Source organism: Vicugna pacos, chromosome 9 (genome assembly GCF_048564905.1).
Source record: "Vicugna pacos chromosome 9, VicPac4, whole genome shotgun sequence".
Classification (NCBI taxonomy): Eukaryota; Metazoa; Chordata; class Mammalia; order Artiodactyla; family Camelidae; genus Vicugna; species Vicugna pacos.
In genome coordinates this window covers 33,051,318-33,073,728 of record NC_132995.1, presented here as the reverse complement: position 1 = coordinate 33,073,728, position 22,411 = coordinate 33,051,318, and the positions used below count along the sequence as shown (strand labels likewise).

Genomic DNA, 22,411 nt, shown 5'->3' with positions numbered 1-22,411 from the left:
TCCAGGTGATACTGATGCTGATCCTTCACTGGGGTAAAAGGGTGCAGGCAAGAAAACCAGAGTGATGGCACGGTCCCTCCCCCGAGGAGGCCCTAGGCAACGTCCTCATCCCTGCCTGGCACAGCTGGGGAGGCCTATGGTTTGTGATTCCAGCAAGGCAGCGACAAGGCATCTGCACAGGACTGAGGGGCAGTGAGGTGTGTGTGTGCTGGGGGCTGTAACGGAGGGCAGTCGGGTTTGGACTTGAGGATAAATTCTCAGAGGGGCGTAAAATGGGATTATTGGATGTTCTGAGGGTGGCGAGGAGGCCAGGGGATTACCGAGAGCCGGACGGACTGCTAGGGGAGAGGAAGGTCCAGGATAGAGGCGCTAATGCAGCTACTGGAGTGCGTGAGGGGTGGGGTGGGGCGCTAAGGAGGTCCCTGGGGAGTCCTGGGGAAGGCTAGGCTGCGGAAGGCCCAGAAGGGGTAGGGGAGCAATGGATGTGTGTGTGACTCCTATAGAAGTTGGGGGTTTGAGATTCGGGGGCTAGGAGCTGATGTGGGGTTTAGCTTTCAAGGGCTCAGAGGCGATGTGAGACTGGGATTTGGGGCCCACAGAGTGGCGGTGAGGCTGAGTCCGGGTACCGAGGGCGACCTAAAGGGGCAGCGGAGGGAAGCGGGGGTGGGGACGAGGCTGGGGCGGCAGTATATGTCCCTCGGCTCGGAGGAATACGGCGGGGGCGGGCCGCCGCGGGGTAGTGACCGCGCCGGAGGGGCGGGGCAGGGCGGCGGGAGCCGGGCGGCTAGGGTAGCGCCGCTGAGTCCCTGCTGGAGCTGAGCCGGGCGGCCGCGCCTCCTTCCCCGTCCCCGCCTGGAGCCCGGCGCCGCCGCCGCCCCGCCGCCCCCGCCGGCCCCGCCGGCCCCGCCGTGACGCGGGCATGAGCCTGGCCCGCCGCCTGCCGAGCCAGCGCCCCCAGACGGGGCCGCGGCGCCCAGGTAACTAGAGGGGCACGAGACGGGGAGGGGGCCTTAGGCCGCGCCCGAGCCTTCGAGACCCTTGGCAACTCCAGCCTGAGAACTCTCAAGTCCATAGGATCCTCCTACCCTGTGAAGGGGCTTCAGAGATCCGCCTACAAAACCAAGTCCTGGCCCCTGAAACTACCCCCTGCTGTCCTTTCCAGGGGAGCCTAGGTCGGGGCGTGACCTCACGTCTACCCTACGTCTACCATCAGAGAAGCCCAGGCCCCTGTGCTCCCTGACCCTGGGCCTGCCATCCGGAAGAGGCATAACCCCGAGCATCACACAGCCCCTATCCTCCTCCCACCCTTCCAGTTCCCCATGGCCTCCTGCTCTCTCTGTGCCCTCCCCCACTGCCCCAATTCCAAGAGACTTTCTCTACTTCAGCTGCCCCCACTGCTCACTCCTACCTGCAAATGGTTCCTACCCTACAACTTAAACTCGTGGCCAATTGCCTTCTTTCCTTGAACCTTTCTCCCTGGCCCTGGGGTCCTGTCCCCCTTCTCCCCCAGGATTCCCAAAGGCCCTGCTTCCCATTAAATGTTTTCTGTCACTGCAGAGGGGCATGAATGAGGCTGAGCACCTGGGTTATGTGGGCAGAATAGGGCTTCTGTTCAGCCTGCCTGTCCCAAGCCATGGGTGTGTGGCACTTGCCAGGAGACTTGGATGGAGGGTTTGGGATGTAGGGGTCTGAGAGTCAAGGGCAGTGAGGGGCCCGGCAGGATTCACAGCAACAATTTAGGCTGGGCTTGTTTAGTGCAATTTCTTTCTTGCCCCTTTCAAGGGGAATGTGGCTCCAGTGCAGGCCACTCCTGTCCCCACTACCTGGGATGGATCTCAGAAGCATGCCCCCATCCACCAGTTGCCTGACCTTCTGAGCCTGGGTACTGGCTACTTCTTGCTCTTCCCTCCAAAGCAGGGCAGCAGAGCTGGGCATGACCTCACCCAGCAACAGTGGCCAAGGTGAGGCTGCCCAGCCAGGCCTGGACACTGTCAGCAGTGCCATTTCTCCTGGGGCAGCTTTGAACCAAACTGTGGGTCTGGGGCCCTGAGGCTCACATATGCCTCTGGAAGTTGAGCTGAGCCTGACCAGGTGAATATTGGTAATGATGTGGAAAATGATGAGGACAAATCCTGGAGAGAATTATGGCTTTAGTCCCCAAATACTGAGCACCTTCTCTGCACTAGGCACCATTCTAGGTACTAGGATGGAGCTACTTACTAGACAGACAACACCTAGCCATCAGGGAGCTGACATTCTGGGGTGTTGTAGGAGACGGAAAGCGACTGAGTGGCAAATCAACAGATGAAGGGAGAGACAAATCCTAGAGTGATGCAGTGCATGAAGGCAGTGAAACTGGGTATTGTGATGAGGCTGACTAGGGGGGCTCCTCTGGCCAGCATGGTCAGGGAAGCTGTCTTTAAAGTGATGTTCTTTGAGCTGAGACCTGAATGATGCAGTAGAATGAACCTTGGACCATCTGCTGGAAGGAAACAGCAAGTGCAGTGGTTCTGCATGGAAAAGAGTTACGCATGTTGAGGAACAGAAAGAAGGCTAGCACGCGGGAGATGAGGCTGGAAGGGTAGGTAGGGATCCCAGAGAGAGCAGAGTGCCAGTGGTGTGGAGGCTTAGCACCACTTTCCTGACTTAAGGGCACAGGAGACCCTGGCTGTTCAGTTGTCCTCTCCTCCCATCGTTTTTTCTCTGCCCAGTTGGGTATGTGATCTTTCTTTCCCACCTACCTTCGAGCCTGCAGAGTTTCAGATGGGTTGCTTGTGGTGATTTGCATGGGCGGAGATCAGGGGTGGGGCCCTCTGGGAAGCGGGACCTCCTCTTGGCCCCTGATAATAACCACACTGGGGTAGAGAGGACCAGGGAGGTAATGGGAAATGTCCCTGGTGCTGGAGAGAATCCTGCTGCGGATAGGATCTTTGCCAGGGGGTGAAGACAGCTAGACGTCAGTGAGACAGTCCAGGTAAGGCTGTCCCTGAAGCCCTGATAAGATCCAATCTATCAAGGGGTGGGGAGGCCCAGCCAGACAGGCGGCTGCTGCTGCTCAGTCATTGGTTGCCAACATCAGCAAGTAGCGTTTGTTCTGGAGCCAAAGCCTCCAGGCAGAATCCAGGTGCTGGGAGGGAGTGCTTAGATGGTTGGCCCATGGGTCAGGTGGGCAGGGGGGCCCACCCTACCCCTCTGCAGGCACCAGGGAGTCTCCTGCCTCTTCCCCACGGGACACCTTCCCTTCCTGGAAGAGGGTAATTTCAGAGTCTGGCTCTCTCTGTGGAGGAGCCAGTGGTGGCCTGGTCCAGGAGAGGCACTGTCTCTGGATGAGCAGCTGTGTTGATACAAGACTGGGAGGAGGAATGGGGGGTCCTTGCCGCCCGCTGCAGCATTGAGGGGGCTAGTGGGCACCCTGCTTAGCCTCTCTGGGTGCTCAGAGCTGAGACCGCAGGTCCTCTCCAGTTAGGTCCTCTCCAATTAGCAGGTCATTCTTCCCTGCTGCAGGCTCGTGAAAGGCAGAGCTGTTTGGTGAGGAAAGTGGCCCCCAGTGCGGCAGGCCAGGGGCTGCCTCTGGCCAGTTCCTGGCCTGCTGAGCTCAGCTGCCCTCCATTCCTTGATGCCCCAGTGGGTCTGCGCAGGCTCGGCCTGGGGGCCACCTCTCTTGCTTCACATGGCGCAGCCCTCTGGGGGATGGGTTGGTTCTGGGTGTTCCCTCCCTTGATTCCATTGCCTATCAAATTTGTGAGTCTACCTATTGGCCCTTCCCCTCTCTCCCTGCCTCCCCAACTCCCCCTTGCTGTACTGCTTTGGGCTTCAGGCTCCGTCTTGCACTTGCATGTTCATTAGGGATTGAGTAAAGTCAGCACAACCTGTGACTCAGGGCCAGAGTGAGCTGCCAGGCCCTTTGCCACCCAGCCTTCCCCTAGAAGGTTGCTCTTCCCACTGGTCTATCTCTGTGGGTCTGATTCTAGGACCTGGGGTCAGGTGTGGGCCTATGGACATACATGGCAGTGGTGCTTCTGACAACTTGGTGGCCACAGTCACTAAGGGAAGTAACTGATAGAGCCAGGAAGGAGCAGGCCTGCATTGGGCAGGTGGGAGGCTGGGTTAGGGTGACTTCACAGCCTTTGGCTGGACAGCAGCTCTTGAAATAAAAACAGCTGTTGGAGTTTTCGAGGCAGAAGCTCTGGGTCCAACATGAAAAGGGAGGTGCCTCTTCTAGTCGTTTGCTCATTTAAAGTAGGTGGATTTATTCTCATTTTTTCACTGTTGGGGAAACTGAGGCACTGAGAAGTTAAGCAGCTTGCTTGTTCAGGACCATCTGTCAGTTAGATTCATGTTCCTGGCTGGGCCACATCCTGGGCTGCCTTGGATGAATCCAGGGGTCCAGTGTTTGCTAGTAGGTGTGTTCTGAAAGGGGTCTTCCATGCTTTGGACCCTAAGCCAGCAGCCAGCTAGCTGTCATCTTGGAGGGGAATTTTACAGAGCTGGTCCTTGCTGTGGGGGCAAGGCAGACCCAGGGCAGGCGGTGGAAACAGAGTTGGGAAAATGTACCCATCTCTGACTGCCAGTGCCTGGGTGTGGCAAGGCTGTTGGGGGTCAGTGCCAGGGAGGGACCCCACCCCAGACCTTATAGGAAGAAAGCAGACCACTTGAGTGTGGAAGAGTCTCAGACCCCAGGGGGAGTGAATGAGCAGGGAGAACCCTGCGGGATGGTGAAGAGGCTGTCAGGGTACAAGGGGCATGGGGAGCACTTTCCTCTCTGCCCCTATGCCTGCCTATTTGTGTGCGCTCACTGGAGGAGTCACATCTGTTCCTTGTTAGGGACTCTACAGGCCTCCAGGAGATTAGTTAATGCCAAGCTGCTGGCAGATCCAGCAGCATGCCTGCCCCAGGGCCCCGTCGTGGCAGCACAGATGCCCAGCTGGCCGCAGATCTGCTGCTCCAGTCCCTCCTAGTGATCCTGGAGACACGGGAGGCCATGTTGTGGGCACAGCCTTGCCCCTGAGCCTGGATGGCAGAGAAGGCTTAGGTCAGGGCAGGCAATAAGAGCCAGGTGACAGGGCATTCCACCCCCAGGCCTCCCTCCGTTACCCACTCTGGAGCTTATTTGTCCCTCGCTGAGCCCTGGGCTTGCTATGTGAACTTAGCCATGCTGCTCATCCTCTCTGGGCAGCTTTCTTTTCCCCAACCATAAAATGATGTAAAATGGATGTTGGACTAAATCATCACTGAGACACCTCCTCCCAAGTCTGAGTCTTCATTATCTCCTGATCTGCCTGATTCTGAGAGCCGCTAATGGTGCCCCCTTTCCCACTCCATATTGACTTCCTCTTGGTGCCCCCTCAGTGTGGTCCAGCTGTGTCCTCTGCCCCAGGCCCAGGTGGTTGCTAATTCTCAAGGTAATTCACTTCTGCTCATGCTCAGGACATGCAGCACTGCAAGGCCTGGCCAGACCCAGCACCCCCACAGACCAGCCCGGCCTTCCCAGCGCCAGGGCCAGGGTGAGGCGTCTGCCGCCACAGTAGCCACCTCCAGCCTGCCCAGCACATTCCTCAGGCTTATCTGGAGGCCCGCCCCACTGGACTCTGCCCTCCCTCCCAGGAAGCAGCACCCAGAGGAGCTGCTGAAGAGTTCCAGGGGCTGGGAGCAGGGCCTGAGCTGGCTTGAGCTAGAGAGAACCAGGTATCGGCTGGGGTGGGGTAGAGGGATTTGGGGGTCTGCTGAGACTGACAAGGCATATTGTCTTTAACCTCAGGGAGTATGAGGCTCACCAGAATCTGTGCCATATCCCAAGACCCCCCCATCTCTGAGAAGGCTTTCCCACGTGGAGTTCCTGTGCACAGGAAGGGAGCTGGCCCTAAGTCTACCCCAAAGTTGTAGCAGGAGGTAGGGCTGGACAGCAGGTCCTGGGTCACCTCCCTTCCTCTGCCCCCACCTCCACAGTGGGTGCAGAGCCAGTCCTCCCAGGAAGGGGTTAACCGCCAGCCCCAGCCGTGAGGGAGGGGACTGGGCTGGACCATTTTCCTCGCTGCTGCCTCCACCTCTGTTTTCCTGAATGGTTTTGCCGTCCTGGGGTGGGGAGGGAAGGGAAGGAAGGAGGGCGGGCGGAGGGAGGGAGGGAGGGAGGAGTGTGGGAAGAGGAAGGAAAAAAGAGCGAGACAGCCAGGGGAAGAGAAAGATGTCACTGTCTAATCTCCCTGTCATTTTTATTTCCAGCAGGCACCGGGCAAAGGAGCTGCTAGAACAATGCTGAGGTGGGCGAGGTGAGAAGCAGCCCTCGGGGCAGCCCCGACGGAGTATCTCGAACAGGTGATCGGAGGAGCCAGAAACCAAGGCCACCTGGACATCCTTCCCCTCCGCTAGCCTCAGCCGGCCAGCAGAGCCCCCACAGTGGGGAAGCCATGGCGACCAATTTCAACGACATTGTCAAGCAAGGCTACGTGAAGATGAAGAGCAGGAAGCTTGGGGTGAGCCACCTCCCAGGGGCCCTGCCGAGGGATGGGCGGCCAGGACCGGTTCTAGCGCCTGGCATGTCGGGGTGTGCGGCTGCCCGCCTTTGGCCCGGCGTCGTGCTAGGGCTGCCTGGCATGTGCCTGGGCTCGGCTCTGCCTGCTGCAGCCCCTGCCCCAGCTGGACTGGCTGGCATCCCAGTGGCTGAGCCAGTGGTGGCTGCTGATGGGCAGGCGGCTCCCCTGCTATTGTTGAAGTTGTCGCCAGGGCAGCGGCAGGAGCAGCTGGAAATGCCGCGCTGTGTCTGAGCTGAGACTAGCTTCTCAATTCCCCTTGCCGCCACCTCCCCGTTTCTCCCCTCCCCTCTCCTGACCTCTTTTCTTTTAAGTACCTCATCTCCCCTGCTTCCCATTGCTTTCTGTGTATGGGCATTTATTTATTTATCTTTGGTTGTTGCTTTGACGGTTAAAGAAGTGTTTGAGAAGGAGAGTGGTTGGTTGTGAGGGGACAGTGGTGGTGTGAGAGGCGCAGAAGCTGATGTTTATGTGGTTTATGAATGAGAACCAGGGCAGCATGGCCCAGGGCTCTGGGCAGGCTGCTTTCCTCCCAGGTGTTACAAGTGACTAGGGGCTTGGAAGGTCTATGGAGATGTGGCCTCAAACACACCTCTGCTTAGCGTGCACCCTCTCCCACCCCCTACTGGTGAAAACCCCCCAGAAGGCATGAGGAGGGCCCCCAGGGACCAACTTAATGAGCTTGGTGAGGTTGTCCTAAGAGCTGCCTCTATACCCCTGCCGACCCTCCTCCCCACTCCAGTGATGGGTCTCCCCAGTAGGAAGGTAACCTTGGTGACTGAGGTAGCCCAAGTCTTGTGTTTTACCTGGGTCCCCTGCCCCTCTTTTCCTTCCCTCTCCCATGGCCCTGATGGGGGTGGGGGTGCAATCGGACTGCTCAAGGTTTCTTGGTTTAGCAGAGTGGGGTGGGGGAGGGGCAGGGCTCTGATACCTGAGTTCCCTGCCTAGGTACCAAACAGAGCAGGACTGGCCTTGAAGCAAGGTAGTTCTTGCCCCTCCTTCTCCTGTGGCTCCCACCCCCAGGGCTTCTATAGGGGGCTCTTCTGTCCAGGTGGTGGGCAGCAGCTGAGCTGGTGGGTAAGTTTAAAGTCTTACTTGGATTTGGACTGTATCCCAACCTGGGCCCTGGTGGCCATCAGCCACTTTGATTCTACCCCAAGAGAGAGATGGAGGCCACTTGGAACACAGAACATGGAGAAAAGCTAAGAATGAGATGGGGAGGCAAGGGGGTGGGGCACAGCTGCTAGTGTGGCTACTCATTCCTAAGGGCCCGGACCTTTCAGGTCCCCAGGGGCCAGCTGGACTGAGGCCCTGTCCACAGCAGAGCTTCCCAGGAAGACGAGCCACTTGGGGTGGCCACTTGAGCTCAGTACCAGGCCTGTTCCAGGGGGAGACCTGGGAACCCACGGTGGGCACAGCCAGGGAGAGGGTTTGGGAGCTGGGGTGTGGCCAGGCCCAGTCTGGAGTCACCGCCACTCAAGGAATTTGGCCTCCCCCTGCAGACCTTCTGTAAGGGGCTGCGGCTACCCAGCCGTTTTTGTCTCAGCCCACAGAAGTGAGGGGGAAGGGTTGGAAGAGCTCAGGAGCAGACCCTCCTACCTGCCAGGGCTTTCCTCCCAAGACAGAGCTGTGGCAGAGTGTTTCTGAAGCACAGATCAAAGACCTGTGAGAAGTGGGGAAGGAGGACTCTTGAGCGCAGTGGCTCCCTGGGGCTGTGTGTGTGTGTGTGTGTGTGTGTGTGTGTGTCCTGTAACCAGGCAACCAGAGTGCTCAGGCCCCCAGGCCTTCTACCCCTGCTGCTGCAGACTGCACGGAGCCCAAGCTGGCGGGGCCTATCTGGGTCAGCAGCATTCATGCATTCATTCATCCATCCATCCATCCATCCATTCATTCATGATCCCTTCATATGGTCATTCACTTGTACAGCAGAGCTCTGTTGACCAGGCTCCTGGGATGTGAGGATTCTGAGAATAAAATGCAGCCTCTACCCTAAAAGAGCTCCCCAGCTGGAGTGGAGGCCTGCTGGAGTTTAGGTGGGTAGGTCAGGGGCTGAGCCAGGTTCAGTAGTGCAGGGACAGACACGCCTCCTAGTGTCTCAGGAGTTAGAAATAGCATGGTTGTGAGTAGCTTATTGGGATGGGGGACTGCCTGGGCCCGCTGTACCCTGGGACCTTGCCTGCCAAGGACCTGGTGCCCCAGAGCAGGGAAAGGGAGGGGGCTTGGGGCTGTGGCCCAGAGACCCCTTCACCTCCTCTGCTCTGGGCCACCCCTCAGCCTCCCCACTCTTTGCCAGTGAAAGGAACATTGGAGATTCCTGGGGAATGGCTCTTCCAGGCTTCTGGAGTCTCTGCTGACAAGAGGTACATCCCAGCCAGACTTTGGGCTGGAGGAGAGCCTGAGGTAGGAGGGAGGACGCCATGTAAGGAAGAGTCAGCAGCCTAGACAGGTGGCTGGGGACTAACCCCCCCACCCCTGCTCCTCGCCACTTGGATAGAATCCATGAAGCTACAGAGAATTGGGGTGGTTTTAGGCACATGGTCGTTGGCAGTGGTTGGGACAAGGAGGGAATCTCCTGGGGAAGGCACTGTGCTCTGGGGTAACCCCAGGTTCTTGGCTCTGCTCCTTTACTTCTGAGAGCCTCTGGTTTCCCAGCTGCAACAGGGAATTAATCCTGGTCTCCCACATTCCAGGGCTGGTCAGAGAATGAAAAGAGAGGGGGAGTGAAAGGTCCTAGAGACAAGAGGGGGTGTTACACATCAAGAGCCCTCCCCGAGTCTTAGAAATAAGAGCTGCATTGATGTGCAGGCTGGGAGTGGGTAAGGGTCTAATCCCTGTTCCCAGGATGCTCATTCTGTTGGGGCGGGTCCTCCTGGAGCCCTGGACAGAACCTTAGCGCAGTGGGCTTCTAGTAACGGCCCTGGATCTAAAGAGCCTGTTTTAAATACCAACTCTACCATCTATTAGCTGTCAAAACTTAACTTTTGGACGCCTCAGTTTCCCTGTCTATAAAGTGGAGATGATAACAGAACTGACCTTTAAGAGTGACCCCGAGATTAACTATGAAGGGTGCTAATAACAAAAAGTACGAATAGGAAGCTCTCAACAAATGTTGGCTACTTAGATTAAACCAAGAGCAGAGCTCATAGTAAACAGTAGCTTAGGAGTGCCCTTTGTGGAACAGTCATTCAGAGCCAGCCAAAAAATGACTGCCTTTTCAATTTGGGGAGGGGCGTCTTCCCCAGGGTGGGTGTCATGCTGGTGTCGGCTGTCCCTAGGTCTTCCAGGCCTGGGCCCCCTGGAAGGCTGTGTGGCACTGCCCCTTGTGGTAGGAAGGGGTAACTGCAGGGCCATGCTGGCTGAGTGGAAGTGGTCCAGGGAGGCCTGATCCCCCTACCATCTTGCTCCACAGATCTACAGGAGGTGCTGGCTGGTGTTCCGGAAGTCCTCCAGCAAGGGACCCCAGCGGCTGGAGAAGTATCCAGATGAGAAGTCAGTGTGCCTCCGAGGCTGCCCCAAGGTTAGGGGGGCCTGGGCCCTAGTTCCCCCAACCTGTAAACAGTGATGATTTGTTGAGTGTCCTGAGGTCCAAGAGCACCCTCCTGGGGGAGGCAGAGCTAATCGGGATGTAGAGGGATGTGCTTCAGACTGGCTGAGTCCCTTGTGGATGCTGTCCCAGGTGACGGAGATCAGCAATGTCAAGTGTGTCACTCGGCTCCCCAAGGAGACCAAGAGGCAGGCGGTAGCCATCATATTCACCGATGACTCAGCACGTACCTTCACCTGCGACTCAGGTGAGGGGCTGGGGCTGCAGGCTGTGGGCTGGTCAAGGTCCAGTTGGTAGGAGGCAGAGCAAGGCTAGCCTGACGGAGTATGATGTGTTGGGATAGAAGATGCCTTTGAGGGAGTGGGCCCCCAGGATGAGGTAGGGCAAGCAGGAGGAATCCACTGGCCTTACCCTCTCTGCCTTGCATGGTGGGACAGATGCAGCTAAAGCAGATGGGGGGGCGCTGCTAGGGAACCCTGATCTGGCACATGATGAGGCACTGTTTTCTCCAGAGCTGGAAGCAGAGGAGTGGTACAAGACACTGTCTGTGGAGTGTCTGGGGTCGAGGCTCAACGATATCAGTCTGGGAGAGCCAGACCTCCTGGCCCCAGGAGTGCAGTGTGAGCAGACAGGTGAGGCCTGGTGCTGGCACCGGGGGTTGGGGGAGGGATTGGGGGAGGCCTCCCGGGGAAAAGCTCTAGGCCTGCTCATCCTCTCCCATCCAGATCGCTTCAACGTCTTCCTGCTGCCCTGCCCCAACCTGGATGTGTATGGCGAGTGCAAGCTGCAGATCACCCACGAGAACATCTACCTCTGGGACATACACAACCCCCGCGTGAAGCTCGTCTCGTGGCCCCTCTGCTCATTGCGCCGCTATGGCCGGGATGCCACACGCTTTACCTTTGAGGCTGGCCGGTAGGACACTCTTGCCCCTCCTCCTCCCACCCCCATCCCACCATGGTCATGATGGTGGCTGCCATTCACTTATGTCAGGCTCTGTGCTGGAAAAGCTTATTTATCAGCATAGCATGCTGAAGGGGAACATAATATTCCTATTTCACAGATGAATAAACTGAGGCTCATAGCAGGGAGGTCAAGTGAAGCTGTTTACCAAGTCAGACTGCTCAGGCTCAAATCAGATGCTGGCACTGGCACTGACTAGCTCTATGATTGTGGACCTGAGTCTCACTTTCCTCATCTGTCAAACCGGGGATAATAAAAGTACCTCACTTCATAGGTTGGGTTATGGTGAGGATTGCATCTCGCTTGAACTCTGAAGTCAGCCTGCCTAGACTTAAATTCTGTATAAGCCACTGTATTAAGTTTGGTTGTTACTTACCTTCTAAATGCCTCAGTTTCCTCATTTGTAAAAATGGTTTGAGAAAAACTGTAATAACGAGGAAACTGTCACAGCACATAGACCAGAGCAAGGTGGTGGAGAAAACAGAATAGCTTAATTCTTGTAAAGCCTTTAGACCACCACCTGGCACACAGAAAATGTTCAGCATGTTTGAGCTGTGTGGTCAGACTCTGAAATGACAGCCCTGTTCCCAAAGGGGCCTGGGGTGCAGAAGAGCCTGACTGCATGTGCATGCATGCGCATGGGGGTGTCCCCACCACCTTGCCCTCTGTGCCACTGTCTCAGGATGTGTGACGCTGGGGAAGGGCTCTACACCTTCCAGACGCAGGAGGGGGAACAGATTTACCAGCGGGTCCACAGTGCCACCCTGGCCATCGCTGAGCAGCACAAGCGGGTCCTGCTGGAAATGGAGAAGAATGTGAGGGTGAGACAGTGCTCGGCTCAGTCGAGGTGGGGGAAGGGGGACTGGTGGGCAGGCAGGCCAAGGGCCGGGTGTATGCTAGTTGTCTGCAGCTGGCGCATATACAGCAGAGGCAGGCAGGGCCTTGGGCCTGCTGCCCTGGGCTTAGCCACTGTCTCCTTCTCTGCCCTACAGCTGCTGAACAAGGGCACGGAACATTACTCATACCCCTGCACGCCCACTACCATGCTGCCCCGCAGTGCCTACTGGCACCACATCACAGGTTCCCAGAACATTGCTGAGGCCTCCAGTTATGCCAGTGAGTCGCTGCTGTGCCCCACACCCACCTGCCAGGAGGCTCTGTGGAGGACAAGGTATACTGGCCAGGGGTCTTTTGACCTGGGCCTAAGTCCTGAGCCTGCCTCTGTATCCACAGGTGAGGGGTATGGGGCAGCCCAGGCCAGCTCAGAAACGGACCTCCTCAACAGATTCATCCTGCTAAAGCCAAAGCCCAGCCAAGGGGACAGCAGTGAGGCCAAGACGCCATCCCAGTGACTGCAGAGCTGGCGTGCACAGATGACTCCTGAGGCTGCCTGCTGTGGGGCTGCCTGCAGCATATTGTGGACGGCCTGGAGGGGCTGTTGGCCAAGAGCCTGGAGAAAGGGAGCAAGCTGTCCCTTCTTTGTCCCCAGAGGTGATGCTGGACCAAAGCAAAGGGCTGGCCACACCACCTGAGCATGTGTGAGGGGCTGGAGCTACCATGGGACTATATACTGTTAATGATTTTAATATATATGGCTTATTAACATATTCTGTATTAATAAGGTTTCCCCCGTCCCTCCCTGCCACCACATACACATTTTTTTAATCCCATGACCAGCCACAGTCAAGGCTGTTTTTGAATGTGAGGGCAGCTGTCTCCCTGTTCTCCAAGGAACCAGCCCTCCTGCTTCCAGGGCCAGAGGAAGGAGACAAGCAGCACTCACAGCTGGTGCTCTGACTGCTGGCTTTTTGCAAGCAGCCCAGGGACGGAGGTGGCAGGTGGCTTCTCAGTCCCTCTGGGCCTAGAGTGGCACAGGAAGGACTCAAACTTACACTGTGCCACTTGGTAGCCTTGCACTTGGAGTTTTAAGCAGAGGTGACATCTGGTTTTAAAATGGTTTCTGCCCAGGCTCCTTCCTGCTTAGTAGGTTGAGAAGACACCCCGGTGTGAGGGTGCTGGTTACCTCAGCCAAGGGGAGGATGGCCGGTACGGAGCGCTTTCCTGCCCCAGGGCCAGGCCAGCAGGAAGGCTGCTACAGGACTGCTTGGGGGGGGAGCACCCTGCTGCCCTCTCTCACTGACCAGGAGTGGGCAGTGCCTCCACAGAGGGAGCTCCTCTGCCCTGTCTGGCCTCCCTCCGGCCAGCTAAAAGCACTCAGAAACCAAGACCTTCCCATTTCTTCCTCCCCACATGGTGCTGAGGCTCCCTGCTGAAATGCAATTAAAGCAATTGATTTTCTAGTGCTGGTATTTATTGACTACCGTGCAGAAGGGCTATCTTTCTATTCACATCAAACCTTTGGTTGTGTGTGTGTTGGGTTTTTTTGTTTGTTTAATATTCTAGGGTTCTGATTTGTGGGAACAGACCTTGTTGTAAATAACTACTATTCAAGTTGTGGCAGGAGGAGGATAAGGCAAGAGGCCCCCCTCCAGCAGAGCCCTGGAGTCAGGGAGGTGGCCACGGCCAACTCTGAACCCGACCCAGGGAATGACCACCCCGAGGAATAAGCCAGCCTGAAGAAGGGAGCCAGGGCCAAGGGCCATGGAGAGGGAGGCAGAGCTGGCTGGCTCCGCTAGTGGCACGATGACGCATGAAAGAGATGATGTTGTGCTCTTTATTGCCAAAAATAAAAACTTTTAAAAGACAACTACTGTTAATAAATATCCCTTCCTTTCTGTACTAGATCTCTAGTTACCTCCAGGCTTCTCTTGCCAGGCTAATTAACTGCTTTGGGTGTGTTCCTACCGACAAGGCCAAAGGGGCAAGATCAGGCCTTCATTAAGGCCTTCCCCCTCCTAATTGAATAATTGGGCTATTATTGGTGAAGTTCATTAACTGATGGATAGAGAACAAAATACAAGGTTTACTGGAGGGAAGAGAGGACTAGCCAGGGTCTATCATACTCTCAAAGGGTCCTCAAATTAGGGACACTTGGGAATTTGAGTAAAGTACCAATTGGCTGGCTGGGGCAGGGACTGGAAGGTCTTGCAGGCAGCCTGAAAGAGGGTTCTAGACTCAATCCTAACACCAGAAGCCTAAGGTACAACTGAAAATTCCAACTTTTGGACAGAGAGGATTTGAAGTAAATTTAGAGCTGAAATGACTAAAAGAGGAGAGTCCAGCTCAGTGGTTCTCAACAGGGAAACAGTATGGCCCCCTAGAGACACATTAGGAAACAGGGCAGAAGGGAGGTTCTGGGGAGTGCTACAGCCAATCAGTAGGCAGGGCCAGGGATGCTAAATGGCTGGTGAAAAACTGTCCTGCATCCAACAGCAGTGGCACCCCTGGTAACCCATCTGCGACTGAGCAAGGCTGGGATGGACCTGCCCTTCTCCACTGCTACCTTTCTAGTTGGTACTGAAGGCTTGCCAAGAAGCTTGAGCAACAGCTGTCCAGTCCCCAGGAGCCAAAAGTCTAAGGAGACCTGAAATTGAACTGCTGTTTTTGCTGGAACAGGTAAGCTGCAGCTAGTTTATAGTTAGGACGTCACTCTGGATCTCGTGGCTTAACTGGGTCTGTAAATCACTGAGCTTCTTCTTCAATCCAGAGAGGGCTGAGAGGACAATGGTTTCAGGGCGCAGAGAGCCACAGGACTCCACATTGTAGTAGAACCTGGGAGGCAAGAATCCGGTGAGTTCTCCACAAGGCAGGCTGGCTGGCCTGAGCTTTTGGCCACGCACCACCCTCTCCCCTCCCTTCTGGGTCCTGACTCCTTTCCCACCATGAACTCGACCTTGCCCCAGGGCTGACCTCCATGCAACCTCTTACAAACTGTTCTCCCAATGCACTTTCCAAGACCTCAAAGAGGCCAAAACTACCTCAAAAAGATATTGTGAAAATCTCAAAACACTTGTGTAAGGATGTATTCCACACTGAGGGAAAAGTGGAACATCATAGTGTCACCTGCTCCAGCATTTTCATATCTGTCACTAAAGTGACTAAAGTGACTAAAAGGCTTTGGACAGTTTGGGCCCTAGGTTTGATCCTAGGCTGATCCTTCTTTCAGAGTTGAAAATCAGGACAGGAACAGATAACTGGAGGGTTCCCCTTTCTCAGTGACCAAAAGGGGGATGGTAGTCTGCCTCGGGATGTGTACATACTGCGGGTTCAACAGTTATCAGTCCCTCCTCAGCTTACAGGAACTGGGATGAAGAGAAAAGGTCTCCCTGACCCGGAGCCTGCTGTAGAACTGTACGTTCTTACACACTTCATCTTCAAGTGCCAAACCAGGATCTTACCTCTCCGGTTTGCCATTGGGGTCATAGGGAGCCTGCGACTCATCCTCATCCAGCTCTGAGTACTCGCTCTTCGGCCTGAGGTCAAACACAGATCAGCACAGGGTGGCTAGTTTTAGGGCGCCCATGTCTCACAGTGAGGCTGCCCCATCTTAGTCACTAGGAGCCACTTCCACTGCCCCCACCCTAACTGCCTGCTTCCATTCCCCCCAGAAACATACCATTCCTCTGGCTTGGGGTACACCGTGTGTCTCAGGGCATTGTCAGGATCGTATTCAAAAGCCACCCCTGCAGTCGGGTTCCACTTGGCATGTTCCTTGCCAAAGCCCTTTTTGGCATAGGCTCGAAGTCTCAGCTCCTGGCCCTTTCTCAGCTTGACGATGAGAATGTCTGTGGGGAGAGGTGTGCGTCAGTGGAGGGCCAGCAGAGGCACAGTTCTCCAGTCTGACATGGAGGGCCACTGCAAGACCAGACCCAGCATGAGATGCTGGGTCTAGTCGCTGCCTCCATCGAGCCCCTTACCGTCCTGCTCCACATAGTCACTGGGGTCATTATCTCGGTTGCGGGATGTCACCTGTAGGGAGCCCGAACAGAGGCATGTATTAGCTATTGCTCATCTCCCCACTCACCTCTTCTGGCACCCACCTTCCGGAACCTCCAGATTACAAGCTGCCAAGGCAGGGAAAGGATGCCCGAGGATGAGATGGTAGACGTGCCCACTAGGACCCAGTCTGTGCTGGCGAGTGGACTCTAACCCTGACCTCAGGGCTTTGTGACAGCCTCCTCAGTCAGAACAGTACCATGACCTTTAAAAGGACCCTTGGGGGACAGAGTGCTCACAGCACCAGTAATACTTCTGCCCACCCTGGCAAGAGTCCAGAATTATTAGCAGTTCTAGGCATCAGGCTCAGGTTAAGGCAGAGGGTAACACAGGGAAAGTCAGTGTTTTTTAAGAATCCACCCCAATCTGGCCCACTTGAAGCCTGGAGAAGAGCAAAGGTCCTAGGTAGGAAGAACGTTATTGACCGGAATGACCCGGGGGCTGTTGGAGATGAGGTCTCGAGACGTGACGTGACGTGTCTGGTCTTCATTACACCGCACGTCGAGGGTGAACTCCACCGAGCACTCAGGGCAGAACTCTTCACATGTGCAGTCCTGAGGCAGGAAGAGAGGCAGGAGTGAGTCTACAGAAAGATGGCAAATCTGGCTTGGCTCCCCACTCCTAAAGGTTCGTCATCTGGGAAAGGGCGGATCACAGCCTCCAGGCTCTCGTGAACTGTGTCCACTGGCATACCATTCTAGGGCCACTCCGAGGCCGGCATGCCCCAGTTCAGAGACAACCTATACGCTGGCACCCACCTGTCCTTCCCACCCTACCTGAGGCCAGGCCACAACCAGGAGACACACTGCTAACATCTCACCCTGCCATCCGAGCGCTCTTCCTCGGAGAACCAAGGCACTAAGTAAGAGGAGGAGGCTTTCATACCGCCTAGTTCAGCATCCCATGAGCTAAGTGCACTCCCTTGGGAATGCAATCATCATTTAAAATAAATTAATCCAGGGAACAATAGAAAAAAAGTACCTTTTAAGTTCCAGATTATTGATCTTTTATAAAAAAATTTCATACAAAAATGTATGAATTTATGGAAAATTTCATATATTCACAAAAGCAGAGAAGAGTACAACAGACTGCCACCACGCAACCATTGCTCAGCTTCAATGACGACCAAGTTTGCCGTTCTCTACACTGATTCTTGAAGCATTCCCGTGTTAGACACTACTTGCCACTGTTTAACTTCAGGCAAGAAGAGTTACTAGAATGTAATCAAGCAAACTTCTCCCCTCACACCAGTGAGGAAAATCTGACTTCTGATGTTTTCAAGATGAGGAAGAACTAGGGGCCACACCTGGATAGTCTGTAATCACACACTGGTAAGGAAGGAAGGCAATCTAGACCCTGGGAACTGAATCACTCTTAGAAATAAGAAATTACAGAATCAAAATATAATGGAAAATAAAAATATGGCACTCAAAAAAAATATAATGAAAAGAGAGGAGTCTGTTCAAGAGATCAAGAGACTAAAGAGGTGTAACAACCAAATGCAATGCATGAATTTTGACTGGATCACAGACCCACAAACAAAAAATAATTAAGGACATTTTGAGCATAGCGAGGAAAACCCGAATTTAGACTGTATGTAGATAGTACAAATCAATGCTAACTTTTTAAGGCATGATAACAGTGTGGCTATGTTAGGAAAATATCCTTATTTTTAGGACATGCATGCTGATGTAGTTAGGGGAGAAGTCTCATGAATTCTACAACGTTCCTTCAGTTGGTTCAGCAAAAATAACATCTACGTGAAAAATAAAGCAAATGTAGCAAAATACCAACAACTGAAAATTATAAGTGAAAAGAGAGTTAAGTATTCTATTTTTAACTTTTCTGTAGATTTTCCGAAAAAAACAAAAACAAACAAAAAACCCATACCATCTTTGTTCAGTAAATGCAATACTAGAACAAAATTTAATGGAAGGAATTGGTAGGTCACAGGGGATGCATATCTTTCTATAAGATAGTGACAAATTGCTCTTCAACTGGTTGTACAACTGTCCCCACTAATATATGTGATGTTTTCTTAAAAACAAAAATCTGGAGACATGAAGCAAAAATGGTGAGATGTTGGTGGGAGCACAACTATTTGTTATATTAGCTCCACGCTTTGCTGAGTGCTTGAAAATTTCTTTTAAAAAACATATAAATTTACAAAGTATTATCAAATCAGCCACCACAAAAATGACGTCCTTGGGAATATTAGAAAATAAGTTGATTCAGGATCATGCAGAGTCATCAAGAAGGAAGAGTCTCAAGCTGTTACCTAATACAGCCCTCGTGAAAGGCTATGGGTGGTAACATAATCCTGTCCTACTCTCTCCCCAGTCCTAAACCTGGTAACTTTTTTTTAAATTAAAGTATTGTCAGCTATAATGTATTAATTTCTGGTGTATAGCACAATGTCTCAGTTGTGCATATACATACATATATTCGTTTCCATTTTTTTCATTAAAGGTTATTATAAGATATTGAACATAGTTCCCTGTGCTATACAGAAGCAGCTTTTTTAAAAAATCTGTTTTTATATATAGTGGCTAACATTTGCAAATCTCAAACTCCCAAATTTACCCTTCCCCCCCTTTTCTCCAGCCATAAGATTATTTACTATGTCTGCAAGTCTGTTTCTGTTTTGTAGCTGAGTTCGTAGAGTCCTTTTTAAAAATTGTTTTTAGATTCCACACATGAGTGCTACATGGTATTTTTCTTTCTCTTTCTGGCTTATTTCACTTAGAATGATGATCTCTACGTCAATCCATGTTGATGCAAATGGCATTATTTTATTCTTTTTTATGGCTGAGTACTATTTCATTGTATAAATATACCACAACTTCTTTATCCAGTCATCTATCGATGAACATTTAGGTTGCTTCCATGTTTTGGATAAGCCTGGTAACTTACCCTGAGAAAGGGAGTCATGTTTAACTAGCAGAACCTATGCGGTGATGCATAAAGCTGCCAGACACCAGTACCCCAGTCCCTCAGGTGTTGCTCTGTGGGACAGTTCTCACTCCCTCTGCTCCTCTAGACAATCTCCACATTGTCTAAAAGCTGGAAGCAAGATGTCAGGAAAAAGCCCTTTGAAAACTAAAATTCCCTGCCTCCCTTGACTCCCGACCTTCCACCCAATCACATAGCATACCCGGGAGTACTGCAGCTTGTCCACAATGTCGTCACTAGTCAGGGGGATTAATCCTGGAAGACAAAGAAAAGTTCTTTAAAGACGGCCTAGGGGCCAACCCAAAAGGAGTCCCCTTGGTAGTGAGGAGACTTCCCCCTCTGACACCCGCACAGCCCCCTCCTTTTAACTTTCCAAACTCAGCACTCACCAAGCCTGTGAGCAATGAACTCGTCATGAAGGACTGAGGAATTGGCATCAATCTGAACCCAGTCAATTGCTAAAGAATGAAGCAGAGAAGCAGACATGAAGTTTAGCCACCAAATTCACCTGAAGACTTCAAAAGAGTGGTTCTCCAGATTTAAAAATCATCTAATGATTACGTAATTGCAGAGACTTGGGCCAGGCTGCCAAAGATGCTTGATTCCACAGCTTTCGAGTGGGGCCCAGGAAGTTGCATTTTAAAAAGAACCACACACAGCACACCTCACTTCCCTACTCAGGCAGATGTGATACAGGGAGTTCCCTGTACCACCCAGAAAAACACTAACATAGAGAATATCATGGGAGTGGGAACATGTTTCTTTGAGCTGAATATTTCTGTGGGAAGCACTTAAATCTGCTACCTTTGCCAACACCAAATCCAATGACACAAACTATTTGGGCACTTACAAGTTAGACAAACCTCAGAAAAGTAAGGAACTTATGGTACATACCTCATTTTATGATATAATAACCAGCTTACCCAATTTAATACTTTATTATCACTCAACCAACTAATGCTTACAAAATTCCTTTAATGAGCAAGGCATACTCAGTACATAAGTCAATCCCTACCAGCAATGAGCTAGTAGGAGGGTAAGAACTGTACAGCCACACACACTTGACTTAAACACACATTTATTCACTCATTCATAAATAAAAATCTGCACATAAACAATTAAATTCAGAAAGCAAATGGCATTGGAGTCTACTTGCCAATTGGGGGTGTGGACACCAGGAACAGAGATCAGAAGAGGACCAGACACGGCCAAGCCCCAACCTACTTTGTCCTATGCTGCCTTTTGTTTCCTCAACTCAAGCCAAACAAGGGCCATGAGCCAAGCTTTTCTGCTTCTGTCTCCCACCTCCCCCCACCCATAAGCCCTTAACTTCTCCAGTGTAGGTTAAAATCCTGAGCCTCCTATGAACCAAGCCTTGCTTGCCCTCCATGGTACAGAGAGGAACACTCCCTCTAAGCTCTTCCCTTCCAGAACTCTGTCTAGAATTCTCTTAAAACACTTGGCATATTTTTCCTTGTGTTATAATTCTGTGTGTCTTGTCTCTGCCTCAAGCTTCAAAAATTCCTTGGGGCAGGGTCTTCAGATGTCTTAACTTCTGTATTCCTAGCTGTGGCCTAGAATGTAGCAGATGCTCAATATTATTTGTGGGAAAAGTGGCACTTAGAATGTCAAGGCTGCATCAGAGTACAGTTCCTGCACTCCAAGCTCTGAGTTGAAACAGTCACTGAGGGTGGTAATGGAAAAACTACAACGTTCTCTTGTTTACCAGTCATTTGGCCTGCTTCTTTCCTTAGGAGTTTGCATGCCTGGTGCAGCAGCTATGACTTACATTTCTTTTTCCTAACCCAAACTCTGAGCTGACACTCAGAAAATATTTGCAGAATATGTAAATATGTAAAACACCCAATGCGAGTGGCTAGAACTGAAGCAGAAACAGATCCTCCCTCCTCGAAGCGCCAAAAGCACTGTAGCTATGCTTCTCCTTAACTGATCCAAGTCGATCTCGCATTAGCGGTTGTCTGTGGATTCATCTTTTCCCTACAGCTTCACTGTGAGCCCTATGAAGGCAAGAACCCTGTACTTTACAGCTCTGCATTCACACCACTGCATTACCTGGCACTTACATGTCCTGTTAATGCAGCTGACAGAACAGATTCATAAGATATCTCTCGGTACTGGACACTCACTAAATACAAGGCATTAAATAGAGATTACCCCACCTAATCCTTGACATCGCCCTAGGCCAATGACACAGGGTCCGATCAAGTCTCCAGTACTGCTGTTTTCTCAGCGTCCTCACCCCGTCCCAAACCAAAGCTGGAGGCTGAAGCGCCAAGGTATGGGGAGGTAGGGGAACTGGTGGCCCTGGCAACGAGGAGGCAGGGGTCGCTTACCTATTATGGGCACCTCAGCAATGAAGACTCTCCGGATAGAATTTGCCACCCTGAGGGATGAAAACCAAGCAGCATGTGGGCACCTCAGCCTCGACTGGCCGGCCCCGAGCCCCCAAAAGTCCCAAAGCTTAAGCCCGGGAGCCAGTTCCGGAAATACATCCCGCCCCTCCTGGATCGTGCTCTGGGCTCCCCAAAGCCGCCAGCCTCTTCCCTTAGTAGCCTTACGCCAGGTCCGTATTCTCGATGATAAACTTGACATTCTCGTCAGTGAGTTCCGTGATCCTCACGGTGGGCTGGTTGGCGTACGGCATCCTACCTCACCACTCAGCGGGCCTCCAGCGTCTGCCGCTCTTCGACTGCGCCTGCGCTAACACGAACTCCGCCACGGGAAGTCGGTCAGCGCGGCCCTGCCGCTTCCGGGGAGACGCGCTCGCAGCGCCACAGCGCCACCTGCTGCACGGAGGCCGGATAGCTCTGGCCCGACGCTGTCTACCAGCCACCTGCTTTAAAAGTCAAGTTCAACCATTTAGAGGGTGATTTGGCAGAACAGGCACACGCCCTTGACTCAACAATAACACGTTTAGGAATTCATACTGCAGACGTAGTTGCAGTTGTAAGCAAAGATACAATATAGGGACGTTCATTGCAGTAGTTTGTAACAGCAAAAGATAAAGCTACTTGCTATTGACTGAGACCTGGTTAAATATACAGACATAGGAATAGTATAACGTCTTTCAAAAGAATGACGTTTGTACATATATGGAAGAACAAAAGTACAGTCAGCCCTCTGTATCCAAGGGTTTTGAATCTGTGTATTCAATTAACTGAAGATCAAAAGAAAAAAAATTTCGTGAAGTTCCAAAAGGCAAAACTTAAATTGGCTGCATGCCCAGCAACTATTCACATAGCATTTACATTGTATTTACAACTATTTACATAGCATTGAACATTGTATTGGGTATTAAAAATAATCTAGAGATGATTTAAAATATATGAGCAGCCACTCTCTAAGTGAGACAATTGCACTGTCTATGGTGTGCGTAATTACTTTTACTTAAACCAAGCACTCAACACCCACACCTCGTGGCCTTTCTCTTGCCTTCTAAAACGGCCTGCACTCTATGGAGTATGTATCTCTAAAATCTACCTTTACTCAAAATAAATAAATAAATAAA

The 22,411-nt window shown here is 52.6% G+C and overlaps 2 protein-coding genes across 12 annotated transcripts; one reads left to right on the top strand and one right to left on the bottom strand.

The window, feature by feature from the left end:
• The first annotated feature begins 87 nt into the window (after positions 1–87).
• Positions 88–13,741, top strand: DOK4 (docking protein 4). Of its 11 annotated transcripts, XM_072967435.1 has the most exons (9): positions 795–977; positions 6,220–6,470; positions 9,937–10,044; positions 10,204–10,318; positions 10,584–10,703; positions 10,797–10,986; positions 11,717–11,855; positions 12,027–12,150; positions 12,268–13,741. In XM_072967435.1, the coding sequence occupies exons 2-9, from the start codon at positions 6,405–6,407 to the stop codon at positions 12,384–12,386; spliced, it is 981 nt and encodes a 326-aa protein (XP_072823536.1). In that variant the 5' UTR covers positions 795–977; positions 6,220–6,404; the 3' UTR covers positions 12,387–13,741. The 11 variants fall into 11 exon arrangements, with proteins under 11 accessions (XP_031536492.1, XP_072823535.1, XP_072823532.1 ...); XM_031680632.2 differs by lacking the exon at positions 795–977 and adding an exon at positions 88–197 and having other exon boundaries at positions 12,027–13,741; XM_072967434.1 differs by lacking the exon at positions 795–977 and adding an exon at positions 181–197 and having other exon boundaries at positions 6,223–6,470; positions 12,027–13,741.
• Positions 13,695–21,736, bottom strand: POLR2C (RNA polymerase II subunit C). The gene is made up of 9 exons (XM_006214510.4): positions 21,462–21,736; positions 21,237–21,286; positions 19,272–19,340; positions 19,085–19,137; positions 16,356–16,484; positions 15,852–15,903; positions 15,551–15,719; positions 15,333–15,407; positions 13,695–14,706 (listed from the first exon to the last, which is right to left on the bottom strand). The coding sequence occupies exons 1-9, from the start codon at positions 21,545–21,547 to the stop codon at positions 14,562–14,564; spliced, it is 828 nt and encodes a 275-aa protein (XP_006214572.1). The 5' UTR covers positions 21,548–21,736; the 3' UTR covers positions 13,695–14,561.
• Between the last annotated feature and the right edge of the window lie 675 nt (positions 21,737–22,411).